This window comes from Pristis pectinata, chromosome 25 (genome assembly GCF_009764475.1).
Source record: "Pristis pectinata isolate sPriPec2 chromosome 25, sPriPec2.1.pri, whole genome shotgun sequence".
NCBI classification, from domain to species: Eukaryota; Metazoa; Chordata; class Chondrichthyes; order Rhinopristiformes; family Pristidae; genus Pristis; species Pristis pectinata.
Genome location: NC_067429.1, coordinates 3,207,994 through 3,224,872, shown reverse-complemented (window position 1 = coordinate 3,224,872; position 16,879 = coordinate 3,207,994). Strand labels below are relative to the sequence as shown.

Here is a 16,879-nt window from a genome sequence, read left to right as displayed (position 1 = left end):
AGAGAGAGGGAGAGAGAGAGAGAGAGAGAGAGAGAGAGAGAGAGAGAGAGAGAGAGAGAGAGAGAGAGATCCATCTTTATAATGTTATAATGTGTTGGAGTTTAATATTACCTTCTCATTTCCAAAGCAAAGTCACATTTACCAGAAGCTATAATTCAGATGATAGTTTTATGAAGAATATAAAACAGATATCAGTTCTTTACTATTTAAGAATCAGTTGCTATTAGAAGAACTTGAAACAGAAGCCCAGTTTCCACAACTTTACTAAATTCTACAGTTCAATTTATCAAGCAAACATTGAACTTTTCCGAGTAATAGGAAAACACATGACTGAAATAATTAGCCATGGAATTTAGAAAACCCTTGGAAATGCGTATTAAAAAATTGAATAAACGAATAAAATCTCTTTGTCAGATGAGAAGTCCCCGCCCCTCGGTCCTTTTCTTTACCATTTGTTGTGTTTTTTGTAACCTGCTATACATTATTCCCTTTTTTAAAAAGGTTTCAAATTTTCTCACCATTATAGGAATCAATAACTATGACGGATGAGATATGTAAGGATTGCGTTAAATTATATTATTATTTTGTTATGAATTCTGGTGAGAACAAAGGCTGAGTTCCAAGTGATAGTATAGACTATATAAAATCGATTCTTTTCAAACGTATAACGAAATAATCTTTAGTCCTATTGTGGAGACTCCTACCGCAATTTATATTGCTGGCCTCCACTGTAGGAAGCACCCACAGAGAGAATATTAAAACGCGACGAAGTTAGTACTGCATCAAATGTTTTCTCGGGGCATGTTTCTTACTAGAATTATAGAATTTAAGAAAATTTGTTGCTCCCAGCAGGTTTCCCCAACCCGTATAGACACCTCCCTGATAATATAGATTCTCTCACCCTGGATATAGACTATAGAAGCAATCATTTTATATCAGAAATGCAAATATTTTGGACCGGACTTTTTAAAATAAAATTCCATTAACTGGCCGAGTTTTTTTTTACACGATACTCTTTGGTTCTGTAGGTGTTGGTTACTAGCAACATACCTAGAAGTAACATTCAGGAGGACAAATGTGTTTATTATTAATAAATATCGTTCTAAAGTAATACAAAGCCAATAGTGCGTTGGAAAAGAGGGGGAAATGGGCAATGAAAAAAAAACTTAGTGGGTCAACACAAGGAAGGAATAAGCAAACGTGGCGAAATGAATTTGGCTGAAAACTACTATAGTTGCAACGGGTTCCTAGTTCTAATTTGTAAGGACTAGATCACTACGGTACCATAGAAGAGTGGCACGTAGATTGTGAGTCTGAGGAAGCATCTCCGGATGAAACATCAGAAAGCCTGAATGCTTTCCCCCACACATATCTAGTTCAGGGTTTGCCGGTAATCCTCTGAACTCCACTTTTGTAACAGCAACCAGTAACAATAGATAATACAATTTTTGAGAACAAAAAAAAGTGGCGAAGAATATGAAAGAATTCTTCGCTCTCCCCAGTGGAAGGTCACACTTCTCCTTGGAGTATGAATTTGAAATCCCCCTTCCCCCTCGATCACGTGACTCATTAAATAATTAATGCAGCTGTTGCAGAATAGATATGTATTCGTCGGTAAATCGCCGGCATGGTCTCCCTGTGTCTGACGTGAAATTCTACTGTCCTTTTAAAACAAGCCTATAACTTGAGAGAGAGGCTGAATAAAACAATTTGAGAAGAGAGCCACACCGTGGGCTGGATTATTGTAAGTACAGCTGCAGTGCCTCGTGTCTCTCTATGTAAATATTATGTGTGTTATTTATGTTTTACAAGGACTGTCATAACATTTGACAAATAGTGCCTTTCCTTCTATTTTTCAATTTACACGGTGGTATGTTTGTTTATTTCCCCATTTTCATTGATTTTTTTTGTGGGAATGTTTTTCTTCTTGCTTTCTTGATTTATTGCGAAATATGTCAGCAGCACTATGGATGCCATTGTGTGTAAGCTGTGTGTTGTTTATGTTCGTCTGTGTGATAAATCATGCTCTTTGAGAATGATGTGCAAGTGATGATATTCAGGAATGAGGAAGGTTGTAATCCTCTCCCCAGAGTTGATTATTGCGGGCCATTTGTAGCAATAGATCAGAGGATAATATGAAACTATAGCTGGGGGTCTTAAATTACAGCATCCGTGATTACCAATTATAGATAGTTTTGTATGAATTCTTTAAAACACAACCCCTTATTGGAATAAGAACCTAGTAGTAGGAGCGCTTTGGGTGACCAGAAATGAATTGCAAAACCCAATTTTGAAAATGAGCGAAGACTAACAGACTTCCACAATGCCAACCTCCTTTTATTCTGCGGTTGGACGCCAGCCAGTCAAGTTGAAGCCATTAATAGCAGCGTAACATTTAACACCGATCGTTAGTGCAAACCTTTATGTAGTAAAATTAGAATAACTCAGTGATTGGCATTAAATATTAATGGTTGCAGCAGGCAAGGAACATCAGTGCTGAAACTCGCGTGTCTCTGAAAATACCATTATCTGTCAACTGAATGGCAATCTCTCTCTTATTGAGGGATATTTAATGGTCGTTTTTAATTATGATTATCTGAAGTGTCTTTAAGTGTTTGTTTTGACAATTACGCAGGACGTGTTGTATGTGACCATTGTGTCTGCAAGCTCAACGAAATTAAAAACACAAAATGCACTTTAACTATTTAATTGTTTAATGTACAGGATCTGAATCAATGACAGACAGTATTATGTGCATTGAATAAATGGAGAATTGGTTAATGCTTTAGTGAACTGTACAGTACATATTTTGTACGTGTTTTTATTTAACAGTTCATCCCCCCACACACACATACTCTCTTTTTCTCTCTATCCCTCTTTATCTCTTACACACACATTTGCACACATAGACATCTTCACATACACACAGGCAAAGCCCATATTTCTTTTTATCAGACCATGATACATAATCTGTTTCTTCACTCTCTGAATAATAGTTATGAGTTTGTAAATAAGGGGGAAAAAGCAATGAAAACAGTTGTGGTATGATAGACAGGCCTTCAGGATGTCGGCTTTCCTCATTTGCCAAAAAAAGGCTCCTGAGAAAAGAAAAAGGGAAGAGGCATTAGCAAATCGATATTAGAACACAATTGGATATTGCTTAGCCTCCATAGCAAAGATGTGTAAATTTCTTTGCGAGCTTGACCCTGGATTCAATTGAGGCTTTATTAATTGATAACTCCTAGCACCAGAATGGAAAAATAATGTGACTTGGTGCCCTCAATGCACATGAATCATGTTCAATGGCACTACATTCGTTCAGCAGCGCTGATAGTAATGTATGATTTTTCTTTCAGAAATATTTTATGCTCTGGAAAGGCAAACTATGCTTTTATATTTTGAAAATGTTAAGGCTTAAAGACTGCTCCATTAATAAAATTTACAGTCCCTCCTTTACCTAGACTAGCTATGTTTTAAAGCAAACCTGACATTGCTGTGTCGACTGAGTCAAGGAAAAGCCCCTCCTAAAGGCTTTGTTAGCGTCTCTGCAAAGAGTGATTCCAAAGACTTCCATAGAAAGCAAAGCAAAATCGCTGACCAATATATCTGAAAATGCAAACACGTTGGCAATACACTATTACTGAACAAAGACTTGCCGAGGTATTGAACAATATTTTGCATCATTCTGCTTTTAATTCTTGTTGAAATGTTTATTGATGTTTCTACGAATTTCTCCTACAGATCATATTCCACTGTTTGAAAGAGCAACAAAGCTATGCAAACTCGAAGGAAAATTGTTTAAAAATATGATTTCTGGACCCTTTCAGTTTAACCTTTTCTCCCGTTTTCTCTATCCATCAGTTGGTGGAATTTGTGAATCTATTTTTTAACATTCATTCCTTAAGTGTTTTTCTGTCTTTATTAACATCGTCCAAGAGGGTAATGTTATTTAACTGAACATATATTTCAAATAAAAGTATTTTAACCCGAAGATAATGCATCAGGGAGCAAGGAAACAACCCTATATACACTCAAAGGTAACGATAGCTCCCATCAGATGACTATTTAATGTACAGGTAATTATCCTCCACAGAATAAATCATGTCCTTCTCACTTTAATATACTTCTCTAGGCTGTGCATGCCTATTTGAAATTGATGAAAAGTTAGATATTTTATATCCATGAGAACTGTTTCGCAACCTATCCGGATACCGTGTAGAACACTGGGCATATGGCATTAAATGTGCATTTCGTAATATTTAAGTGGTAATATGAACCACATAAAAATATACACCCCTGCAATTCATGAATAAACCGCCGTTAAAAAAAACAGATGGAATAAAAGTATGACATATATTCGTGACTATCAGGGCAATGCTGTAAAAAACATTTAATTGAAAAATATTTTTAAGAATGGATAAAAGACACACGATCAAATCATGGGATCACAAGTGCTCTATATTGGCCCTATTCCGTTGGCAGTTCTTTGTTCATTAAAATCTGTGGTATTAATCAGCATAGACAAAATAGCTCACACATGTAGAAAAGAAGATAATATGCATTCACATCCTCAATGTAAATTCACATGGCTTAAATAAGGTCATTAAGGAATGGACATTTTAGTCACCTCTGTAGCGTTTCTGACTTTGCAACTCACGGCGTTTCAGCGCATCTCAATAGCCGATCAAATTAGCTCCAGTAAAGACAGGGTAATAAATTATATTGGTGCTGCTCCATGCTCCCAGACTAGCTATTAGAAAAGTGAAAATGCAATAACTCCAACCTCTGACCTTTCACTGATAATACAAAACGAAACTAATTTCAAAATACAATTCACTTGAATGGTGCTATTGAATATATTTCTCCTTTAACACTGACGATGTTTTTTTATATTTTTGTCTGTTCAATGAGGGGTTCAAATCGTCAAGAAGCGTATTTTTGTTGCCATATATTCCATGTTCCTCCTCCCTACTCGCCCCCCCCCCCCTCCCCGCCCGCCATTCCTTTGTGTTGAAATGTGGCCGGTCTCTAAGGAGCAATTGTCCGAAAGTGTTGCAATTGGAAGAACAAAAATAGGACAGGGTGGTGCCCTGTTCGCACTCCATAGAGATTTGAGGTTTATTTGGTTGAAAATAATGATTATAATCATTTTTAAAATCACATTGACATTGGCTGGAAATTGATATCGTACAACTCAATCATTGTACCCAGTTACTAACATTGTCTCTATTGAACTCCGTCTGACTTTCTCGCTGTTCTTTCCTTCTCTTTCTCTCCTCCACATCCCCCCCACCCCTCTTTCATTCTCTCTCACACGCTTATATTTTATAACATATTTAGGGTGATCGGTATTTAAATGAAGGAATACGGCTAATGTTCCTCTGCGAACCCTGAGCTTGTTTGACAATAATTTCCAACATCCACCCGACCATCTCAGCTCCTACTGAACGCGTTAACTCACATTCTTATTTTACGTTCCTTTTATAATTGTCATGTTCGTTTGTCTTCGTTGGCAGCAGCCGATTTTAAAATCTTGTTGAATTTGTTGTAGGGCATTATTTCTGATTTTCTTTCTCGACATCACAACATGAATTAACCTTCCGAAATGATCAAACATCGGGTCTTGGTTGATAGTCCATGCAGGCATGGGTCTTGAATGATCGGCAGTTGCTGGTCGAACGTACTCCTATCAGACGAGCCCATGCTTCTTTCAATGACACGCCCGAGATTTTCCAAAATGTATTTTAAAAGAAATCCACCAGGGTCCAAGAGACATTCTTCCTCCATGAGGGTTGGGTGTGGGGATGGGGGTGCGCTGAGGAGGTAGGGGTGATGTAGCTAAGCTGCATCACCTATGAGGAAACAACAAATTCAGAGATCTCCAAGTTCCAAGCCAAAGAGCCAACAGGTAAGCGAACCAAAAAAGCCGCCGTTTAACAGTTTTCCCTCTGCAGCTCTCCATAAATTCCAGGGTGGATATAATTAATGGTCCATTGCCTGACCTGAGAGAGAGGTCCCGGGTTGGTTTCCGTGAACTATTGCTGACTTTTTTTTGTGTGTAACGGATTAAGACGGACATGGCTTCTTTCCCACCCCCACGGTCCCCTCCTCATAAAAAGTGCAGATTTCTTCAGAAAACTCTTTTTTCCTCCCCAAACTTCCGAAAGATCTTACAAACAGTTAAACGTTTGGTTTGGGTTTACCTTTGATGGCTCTTTGACACCTCTGCGTTCGTAAAAGAAGCTTCAAAAGCATTTTAGATAGGGTGTTATCCTCAAGATGAATGCACACATGATTTATGACCTGGGTAAAGAGTGTTTATCTATTGTACTCGCGACTTTTTAAGTTACTATAAAGTCCTATCGAATGTTGTTAGACGTAAAGCTCAGCTCCTCGGCTTTTTAGTTGAAACTGAAGAAGAAAATACTATGCACCAATCTTGATTTTCCAAAATAAAAGTCACGTCTTTATTTTAATTCCATCTGGAGGCAATTTCCCTCTCACGAAAGACTGTTCAGGATATAGTAATTATTTCAGAATGCAGCAGAATTGCTTGTTATCTCTGCTAAAGCGCGCCACCTTAAAACAATATCACAAAAGCCGGGCCATTTTCTAATTCATGGGAGTACAACATTTTGTTAAACGGAAAATGTTTTAACAGGCTTCCATTTCCTTAGGCGTTTGCAGCCAGTTAGACGACTGGCGATAAGGTGGAATTTGATGTTAGCAGAAAATTGCTTTGCATTAAATTTCTCTCTCCTCTCTGTAACAAATCATGTTATACGTTGCGGCCAGCCTCCAGCAGAATTAAAATGTACCGAGCGTTTGATGTGGGGAGGAAGATGGTTTGAACTGCAGGTGTTAGAATTGATCTAGAAATAATCAAATTGAATTTTATCGGGTTTGACACATAAGCAGGTCTGACTGGTTTAAAGCACATGGCGTTTTATATGGGGGAAAATATCCTGAAATTGGAAACTCCGAGTCACATTTTTGTACCTTTTTGTTTTGCCTATTGAATGCCAATACAGACTAAACTGGGATTCTTAATGTCATGCCGAAACGCTCCTCCTCCATGCTGGGCTACATGCATTTGTGAAGATCTGCTTTATTTTCTTTATTAAAATTTAACTCTTTCATTCTGCACAGTTTCTGAGACATATCTCGCAACTTAAGAGGAGAGTTTGTCACTGCAAGTCCGCTTAGCTTGGCAGATCAAAGGTCCTCTGTTCTGGTTGTACAGTAACCCTATTGATCTGTCTTTGACCCAAGCCAGACATTCTCAAACCCCCAAAACAGCATTCCCGTTAACTTAACTTAACCCGATACCTTTATTTGTGTTAGTTTGTTATGCTGAAGTTCCCGTTATCTTCTCAGCGATTTACTAAATGAGACCGAGAGGCTACGAATAAACGAGGCAAGTACCCGAAGCACAAACGGCTTCATAGCACGTCACTGTGCCACAGGTCAAATGTCACATTAAACACAAGTTATGCATTAATAGGTCAGATGAAAAGGTACATTTGGAAACGTGCCAATGTACATTATGTCACATGTATTGCACGGTTGATACTCGCCATTATAGTAAAAAATATCTGTTTAAATGCAGAGCACATCTTTTAATGGAGACTTTTGTTTTACACATTTTAACAATGCGGTCTAACATTAAATGCCCAATACGGTCTGATGGCTGCCTCTAATACACCAATTTCATGGAAGTTGTTTGTAATCTTAGTAATGGCATCAAGCGGCGTCTTCAGAAAACTGAGTACCCAATATATATATATATTACTTAAGTACAAGTCATGCTGTTGCATAAATTACACGAGCTCCATAAGTTACAATGTGATTTATGCTAAAATAAATCTATATCTGGCTTAAAGTTAAATATAACCAGTATGAGCGTATCAGACTTCCTTAAATCAGAGACATGTTGCTTGTTTTCTATCGGATCTATGACCACATTGCTAAAAGAGCGTGTACTGCTGTGAACTAATTCTTTGCTTGTTAAGAATAAATAAGGCGTTTAGTTTTGCAGTCCTTATTCTTTGAAAGACTGTGCGTGGGTGTAAACCAAGCCCACCATCACAGACGTTCTACATGGCAGAGTGGGGAAATCACTGGTTATCAGTTCTGATCGAAAACAGGCGACACTGCAAAGGCTGACTCCCCGAAAATTAAATTTCTGTTTAGTTTTCGCAGAGAAAGCTAGTGAAAGAAAAAAAGTTGTTCAACTTCTTCCTTTCTCTGAATTGGCCCTCTTGCAGGAAGCTAATTATATGAATTTGCTTTTTCTTCTAAAAAAAAACAAAGAACAACCTACCTTTATAAACAGCTTCTACATAAAACAATGAGAATGTAGTGTCTCGCTTTCCGCTATAAAGCGGGAAGTTTTTGAAATGCGCGAAGCCGCAAGTTTCAGCAATCCAACACTAAAAAAAAGATTTCAATTAACAATTGCTAAAGTCTGTATAAAATGGGGAAACGTTGACGTACTGACCACGTGAATGCATAATGCAAACGCATTACTCTGGCATTTGGATGGAAGGCCTTCGCCTGTGTCTCTGGGCTGTGATCACCCAGTCAGTACCCTGATTATTTACAGCAGGCCATTTAAAAAACAAATCGGGTCAGGGGGAAGATATGCGTTCCGTGCAATATCTCTCATAAAAGGATTATATGCGATCGCAGAGAAAACCTGGGATAGTGGGACGGATTTTTATTTTCGAGATATTTCAAACCCTCCCGTTGATTGATCATTAATGTGGTGAGTTATTACTATTCAAGGAAAGGTCATTCAGAGAGAGGCTTATAACTGTCACAATGAGCCAAGACATATCTTATTTCTTTTCCTTTATTTTTTTATCCACTTAGTCCAACTGCAAATGTTTAAATATCCTCCTGATGCTTAAAGACTGTAAATTATTTCAGCGGCAGAACAATTCTCGATTGCGTTGAACTCAACTGTAAAGGCGCGTGTGTGAGTCTAAGTGTGCTGGATTCAGAGGTCCCAAGTCAGCCCTCTATACACGCATTGTATAAATACTCTTTCCGTCTCTTTTTTTTTGGTAAGCCCTCACATTAATTTGGCAATAATAAAATGAATTTAAAAATAGCCGTTCATGACACCCAGTGATTCATGAACATTTGTTTCCCAGACAAGGTAAATAATTTATGACTTTAGTAGTCCGCAGCGAAGAACTGGATCTTTTTGAAAGCATTCCTCCCATCTCTCCGATTCTGTTCAAGAATAAATACCTCGAAAACCCATTAAAGTCAGCAATTGTGTATAAATTAACGTAGTTTCTAGTTTTATGATGAAAACACAGAAGGTTTTCGTTTATTAAAACCAGCAGGTGAATCTCTGCATAAACCCTATCCCCGTCTTTTTTTCCTTTGTTCTGCTTCGATTCTGGCGTTTAGTCATGTATGACTGGATAACCTTTACTGGTAACGTTACTCTACCTACACTACTTCTCCGTTTCTCCCATTCCCATTTCATCAGTTATAAATATCCCTATGTGCTAGTAAACCGATAGGAAACGAAGATAAAGATTCAACTTGAGTAACTATTGTGGTTTTTGGATGAAACAAAACATGTTTATGGTGGGAGGTCACAAAGCCTTGGGTGCTTTATTTTCATGAAATTGTTGCCATTTGGGACAAAAGGTAACGGATATTTGGCTCTAGAACCACACAGAATATATTTCTTTTTATTTTCGTTACTTTATTTATGTTCCTTTATTTAGTACCAAAGGGCCGACTTTCCACTTCTATGCGGGAGGCTGGGATATCATGAAACAATTGATTTTAAAATACGAAATTCAATTTTCAAATCATTCAGCGTCGTCATTCGATTGTTTACAACCGTTCAAAATAAAATAAGCAAAAAAAAAGACTCGATGGAAATTTCCACTGCTTTAAAGTGATGCGTGCTTTTAATCTTTGATGTCTCTTGAAGGCCCATGAGCCTACTTGAGCTAAATACTCGGCGTTTTAACCAAATTTGCACCAAATATTAACTAAAATTTGTTAGATTTAAATGCTTTTAACCATAAATGCATATCACTTCGGAGACAATAAAAGAAAGGCAATCATGTCCTCCATATGTAGTGTGTAAATAAACATTTAATGTAACGAGCACTTTAGGAAAGACGTCTACAAAAAGGCATGGCATACAACTTTATTTAATGATTAAGCATAAATGCATTACTGGTTAATTTCAGAAATATACATAGCATATTGCTTATACTGAAATTCTCTAAAATCTGGCTGGGTGAGTGTGTTAAATATTTACACTTAATATTCATATTTAATGCCATTTCTAATAAATTATTATTCATGCAAAATGCATTCGTAGTTCCTGACACTTCACTTTTTGTTACTATTTCCTGTCATTTGCTTGAATACTCTGTCGATTTCCTCAGTGGTCGTGTGCAACGAATTCGATTTTGTAACGATTTCCTTGATCAAAGGTTTGCTTTTTTCCCCAGTCTTCGCTCTTTATAAAGACCCCGTCAGCAAATACCCCTTGGATCGGAAACCGGCAGTGTTATTGCGGTAAGTCGGATCATTTTTCACATAATACCTGAAAAGTTTCCCATGATCCGGCATCCTGTTTACATAGATACTAGCTAGCTGGTTAGATAGATAGATAGATAGATAGATAGATAGATAGATAGATAGATAGATAGATAGATAGATAGATAGATAGATAGATAGATAGATAGATAGATAGATAGATAGATAGATAATAGATAGATAGATAGATAGATAGATAGATAGATAGATAGATAGATAGATAGATAGATAGATAGATAGATAGATAGATAGATAGATAGATAGATATAGATAGATAGATGAGAGAGGAGAGAGAGATGGGGAGGAAGCAATCGTTAGGTAAAGAATTATAAATACTGCAGAGGTGTAGAATATACACGTTAGGTACATAACTCCTTAATGCAGTGTGTAAAGTGTTCATTTCTTGACGATTTTGGTGTTAAATTAAAATCAGATATATTTTGTTTTCAGTGAACTGAAATCAACTCTATCACGAGAAAAAAATCGAAGAAATATTGCAATATTTTCAAGTATGCACTTAAAGATCTTACCATCATATAGGGATTCGAACTAAAATCTCTACATTGCAAAAGTGGTAAACGTCAATACATCTTGAAGCAGATGTGTGGAAAGAGTGCAATGTTGAGATCACCAATGTTAAACTGACTCTTCCCCCAGCCGCGGAAGTAGTTTACAGACAAAATAATAGGCAAAGGGAAAAACTGCCAGTTGAGATGTCGTCCAGATATAAAAGTTGTACTGTTAGGTACTGAGTCACCTCACAATGGAAAAATAATCTATGATAATGCCTGGCCCTGTTTCTTATTCGCAGGAGTTTACTTCTTAAACAACAGAAATCCGAAGATCACTTTATGAAGTTATACCTTTGGCAGAGGAATGCTGTTGTGGAAAATCACTGCACGTTAAAAAAAATCAGCCCTTCCTCTCAGTTATTCCACACAGAAGTGAACCGTCCGCGAGGTCTCGCACTTCTGAATCGCTCCTTTAACAGCCCCCAAAAAGACGGAGTTTGCAAAAATATTTAAAAGAATAGTACGAAGGCGTTAAAAAAGTTGCAGAGTTGTAGATTCTTTCGCAGCTCTTCCTCCTACGCCCTCCAAGCTCTCCTTTCATGTATCTAACTAGTACAACATCTATCCTTTTACACTGTTTACAGCTACGGTGCCATGAAGTCATAAATCTTACGTAGCCATAAACGACAGCAGCAGCGGCATGCATAAAAAGGAGCTTAAGTTCCAAATACTTTTTTTCATTGGTTTTCCCTCAAGTGAAATTCTTTCTTTTTCACCATTGTCAGGAATGATTTTTTTTGTTTTTCAAAACATCACTTTAAATGTCCAAGCAAGTGCAACACGAAGCCCAAATTAAAAGTTTAGGGAGAGGCTGTTGCATCTAATGCGTTGTTACATGTTAAATAGAACAGAATTTCCCCCTCGTCCTTCCCCCTTTACGCTGCGCCCATTTTCTTTTCTCTCCACCGCACCCAGTGGCTTTAAAGTTTTTTTTGCCATGAATAAATTATTAATTAATGATTCAGTCCGCGAGTTAAGTAAACAGTGCTATAGATGAAAATATATTCTTTTGCCAAGTTGGGCTTTTAGTTATTCTGGTTTTTATTGTAATATCTTGTATTAATAATATTTTAGATGGCAAAATGTTTCTCTTTTCCTGAAAATATATTAGCATAAACTGACACATAATTGCCAAACACGTGAAGCAAATAGCGAGCTTGCCACCCGAGTCTAGGCCTTGTCCTCCACGTCGCTAATTAGCATAATTTTTCACTTGTGACGCTGTGTTTCGAGGGGATTAACACTCGTTGCCTGCCCTGCACAAGAAAGAAATCGTTTTTCCCCTTAAAAACGTGCTTTTAATATATATATATATTATATTCATAACAAACATACCGAATATATGGGTTTTCTTTCTAGTTCACTCTGCCCTGTAGAGCTGAGAAACCATTGTTATCTGTGAGCAGGGCGTACCAGTCTAGGGCTCAATAATATCAGGGCTGTCCATTCAAGCCTTGAGCTTTCTACAGTTCTTTGAAGCTGTACCATCTCGCCTTTCTTTGCCGTAGCCTTCAACGAGTGAATTTCAGCGCCATAACCAGCTGTTTTATCTTTCTTTTTTTTATATGTATAAAAAAGAATCTGGGAACTCCTGCTTATCGATTGCGTGGTGAATCTGAAATATTATGTCTTGCTCTGCTTCTATCGTCAGCGGCTAAGGTAAGCTGGACTCAAATAGGCTATCACTCGTGAATGGCGGAGTATATGTCCCAGTGATTTATGACCATATGACTTCAATCTCGGTTCAAGAAGAGTTCACAAGCTATAGCTTCCTTTCACGCAGCGACTGTTTCACATTGCATCTGAATTCAACACGGAACCCGTTCCATGTGCCTGTTTTATGGGGGCTAATTTGGAGTATTTTTCAAAATCAAGCTCTCACTTGAGATGTGAGACTTATTTACATCGGCGTTTTACGGAGCTCTATAATTTAAGGTGTTTGACGACTCCCCCATTGTTGCCCCATTAACAAGGGTGGTTGTTTCCCGTATATTTTGAACATATTGGTCATTTGAATGGCCCATTGATGTAAGGATTAAGAACTGCAGGTACTGCATGTCGGGATCATGGAGAGTGAAATCTTAGACATTACACTCCAAGCACCGAAACATGGTGGTAACCGGCGACTGGAACGCGCTTGACTTTCCCGGCTTTGTTCAATTTTCTCAAAGCACCATTTGAAACAGAAACGTCCCTGTATCTTGTTGTAAAATTGTAGTTTCAGTGGTGCACTTAAACTCCGCCACATTCTAGGTCTTCCCAAAGTGCAGCCGCAGTACCCAGCTGAAGGCGGGTCGTTTTATTAGTATTTATAATTGTGTGTGTGTGTGTGTGTGTGTGTGTGTGTGTGTGTGTGTGTGTGTGTGTGTGTATGTGTGTGTGTGTGTGTGTGTGTTTATGTGTGTGTGCGTGTGTGGGTGCGTATATGTGTGTGTGGATATGTGTGTGTGTGTGTGTGCGTGCGTGCATTGATAAATAAAACTTTCCAACATTTTCGCTCTGTACCAAAAGGAGGAAAAGATATTGGTGTTCCCGTAGTTGGATGAAAGGCCCAAAATTTCAGTATGCATTTTATATTCTGGTTCTAAGTAACCAGGAGCCCCGAGCCTGTCTCACAGAACAAAGATAATGTCCGATCCCATGGAGTACAAATGAACAGAGATATATAAAATCGTTTTATATCGTTTCCAAACTGCATATTTCGAAGCAGGTAGTCCGTAAACTGCGGCGTTTTGGTTATATTTTATTAAACTCATTCCGTTTACATCTCCCAGAAATTGATTTGAGTATTTTGATTTTGTTTTGCTAATACAATTTCCAGTCTCTTTCTGGGGTAGTTTACAGTAAAGTCATCAGATTTAATTTTAGTACCAACTGAGGGAGGCTTCTACACAAAAAAAGAAAAGATCTTGCGAACATATTTTAATTCTTTTTTCACAAAGACAGGTCTTCAATGTATTTTCAACGCCGTCTTGTCTGACAGCGAATCCTTCACAAACTAAAACTATAAAGAAAATCTTTTTCTTTATAAATGTTAAATCCTATACAACACTGGAGCAAGCTATTACCTGCGATCTGGACAAACAAGGCTTATTCTCAATCTAAAAAAAATTTGCAATATTTTAATCAATATCAGACACCGAAATTGATATTTCAGTATGACGCGTTTTCTTTCAAAATGGGATAGTTCTCGAGTACTTATCGCCAGAACTCCACAGTGTAATTAATAATTCTGGCAATTGCTTCGGATTATTTTTTTTATTGAAGTGTCAAACAGAAACCAAGTAAAGCACAAATTGGAAAACGCTGTGTGAATCTGGAACAGTAATAAAAACGCTCCACATCTTCGGAGCGTCGGGATTGTAGCGGGGATGTCTCGCCGTTGACTCTTTGCCTTTGAGCCGCTCCGGGAACCCACGGTCTCTTCTACACACAAAAAAATTCTTTATTGGTCGGCTGACCTCTCATACATCAAATTATAGAGCACCTTCCAAGACAGTAGCTATTATCCCTTTTTTTTCTTAGTTAAGAGAAAGGTTCAAATACTGGTCAGAGAGAACAGAACCCCCTGTTTTTTTTAGATTTGAAATAACTTGTCGATCCATCATGGATAGTTGAAGCTGTGGCGGGGAAGAGGAAAAGGCTTCTAAAAAATCGCCGCAAGGCCGGGCATGATCCGTCCAAAAACAGTATCCAGTTTACATAAGGACAGAGAAAGATAGAAACAAAAGCGTTCGCTTCCTCACCTTCGCCTTGCAAAGTAAAACAGTTTCAAAAGGCCACGTTAAAGCTATTGCAAGTGCATTTTCAGAAAACAATGAAGCCAAACTTAACTCGAATGGTTAAGAAAGTCTAATTCCTGTGTACAATGTGTTCGCTTTGATTGTCTCTCGGCTGCAGATTTGTGCGATATTTCTCTGATTTTTCGCTCCTCCACGTTTTAACTGCTGTGTTTTAGAATGATTCGGGGGACGCTGGTTTTAGATTGTCGCGTTTAGCAAGAAATGATGGTGCCTATAAAAGTGTGTTTCAGATTAAAGTTTAAATACATAGCTACTGAAGCATCCATTAGTTCCCTTCTATTTAAACCAGATGTTTTCAGGGTAAATCTCACCCCGCCATGTTCGCTGTACATTTAAAGGTTGATACTTTGGCAGCTCCGTTTTATAACAATAATCGTAAACCTAATTTTAGGCGGTAGGTCAGATTTTTAATCTAGATTATTGACAGCACGACACTTAATCAAGTAAAGTACAATAAAATCAAATGTAACGAATTTTTATGGGCTTATGTTAACTGAGCTGTCTGTGAAAGTTTACGAAGCTGGATGTTGATATCAAGCCCGAGTTTGTCTGAAGTTTTTTTATATATAAATAATTATCATTTTTGGAACACAGCCTAAACCAAAGAATTTAGCTGTAGGCTAATGTTGAATCTGAACGCTATTAAAATAGTTTTGCAGATGGCTATGTGAAATTTGTAGCTTTCGATCAGAGCTCAACGTAAGATTATCCCCCCTCCCTCCCACCGCTCCCCCCCCCCCCCCCCTCACGCGCACCTCTTCTATAGTCTGAAAAAGCCGAGAATCAAGATCAGCCATGGCATCTGTTGTGCTTGTTTGGTGAAGGCTATTCATGTCATTTGCTTTTGAGTGTGTAAGATGGATTCACACCCGTTCCACTATTATTCCGTGGTTCTTCTAACCTTAGGTCAACTGCCAGGAGGCTATTGGAAGAAAACGTCACGTGAATCGGGGTGCCAATGTTATTCGATAAGGGTGTCAGGACCCTGACAGTTTGTGAAATAAATATTGGGAAACTGCGAGATGCAAAAAACGACATTCTACGACAACTGTACTCTGTTCGGTGGATACACATACCAGGGAGCAAATGGTTTCAGCTATGAAGTGGCGCAGGAACCCTATCCACCATCTTCTCACGTTGAAAGTGATTACCAGAGGTCGGCCTGTTCCCTGCAGCCAGCTGGCAGCAGTGGTCCGCATGCCAAATCTAAAGACATCAATGGGAGCTGCATGCGTTCGAACCTCCCTGAACACCGCCAACCTCCACCTGTCTCACCTCCCCAAAACCCCAGCAACAACTCGACACAGCCAGGCACCAGCAAGACTCTGCCCAAGTCTTCCCACACCTCCACACCCAGTCTCACCAAGCAGATATTCCCATGGATGAAAGAGACACGGCAAAACTCCAAGCAAAAAAATAACAACAGTCCCAGCACAGGTACACTAGTTTTCTTTTGCCGTTTTCGTACCCAATGAAATGGCTGCACGGTTATTTAAGTCAAAGCATTAAAAACACGATTTCCAAACGTATGCAGCACGTAAGGCTTTCGCTGATACTTTAACACTTTGTTGATATACACTGTTAACACTGCCATCGTGTTATTCCAGTTTCTCAATTTGTTATTATTTTGTGTTGAAACTGAAATTGAAACATGTAATTACAACAAATATATACATCATGTCACTGTTTCTAAACAACCCAGTATGCGTAAAGGTCACGTTCTGGTTGATTGTGAAACCAGAAAGTTGATAACACATCAAAAAAAAGTAAACCATTAAAACACAAGCAATTGCTACAAGGCCATAATATATTCCTAAGTTTGTTCTACTGGTATAGTTGGTAACAGAAGTATTAGCATCTCCAATATAGCATATCTTGATTTTGAACATAATCTTGAATAGGCCAAAATATTTCATTCATTTG

The 16,879-nt window shown here is 38.2% G+C and overlaps 1 protein-coding gene across 3 annotated transcripts in view; it reads left to right on the top strand.

Moving 5' to 3' along the window:
• The window catches only part of LOC127583075 (homeobox protein Hox-B3a-like), a 32,299-nt gene that overhangs the window by 13,446 nt on the left and 1,974 nt on the right, over positions 1-16,879 (top strand). For all 3 annotated transcript variants that reach the window (XM_052038813.1, XM_052038812.1, XM_052038811.1), the window contains exons 3-5: positions 10,494-10,560; positions 12,732-12,812; positions 15,863-16,393. In XM_052038813.1, coding sequence (XP_051894773.1) covers positions 15,979-16,393 — 415 coding nt within the window. In that variant the 5' untranslated portion in view covers positions 10,494-10,560; positions 12,732-12,812; positions 15,863-15,978. The remainder of the gene's footprint in view (positions 1-10,493; positions 10,561-12,731; positions 12,813-15,862; positions 16,394-16,879) is intronic.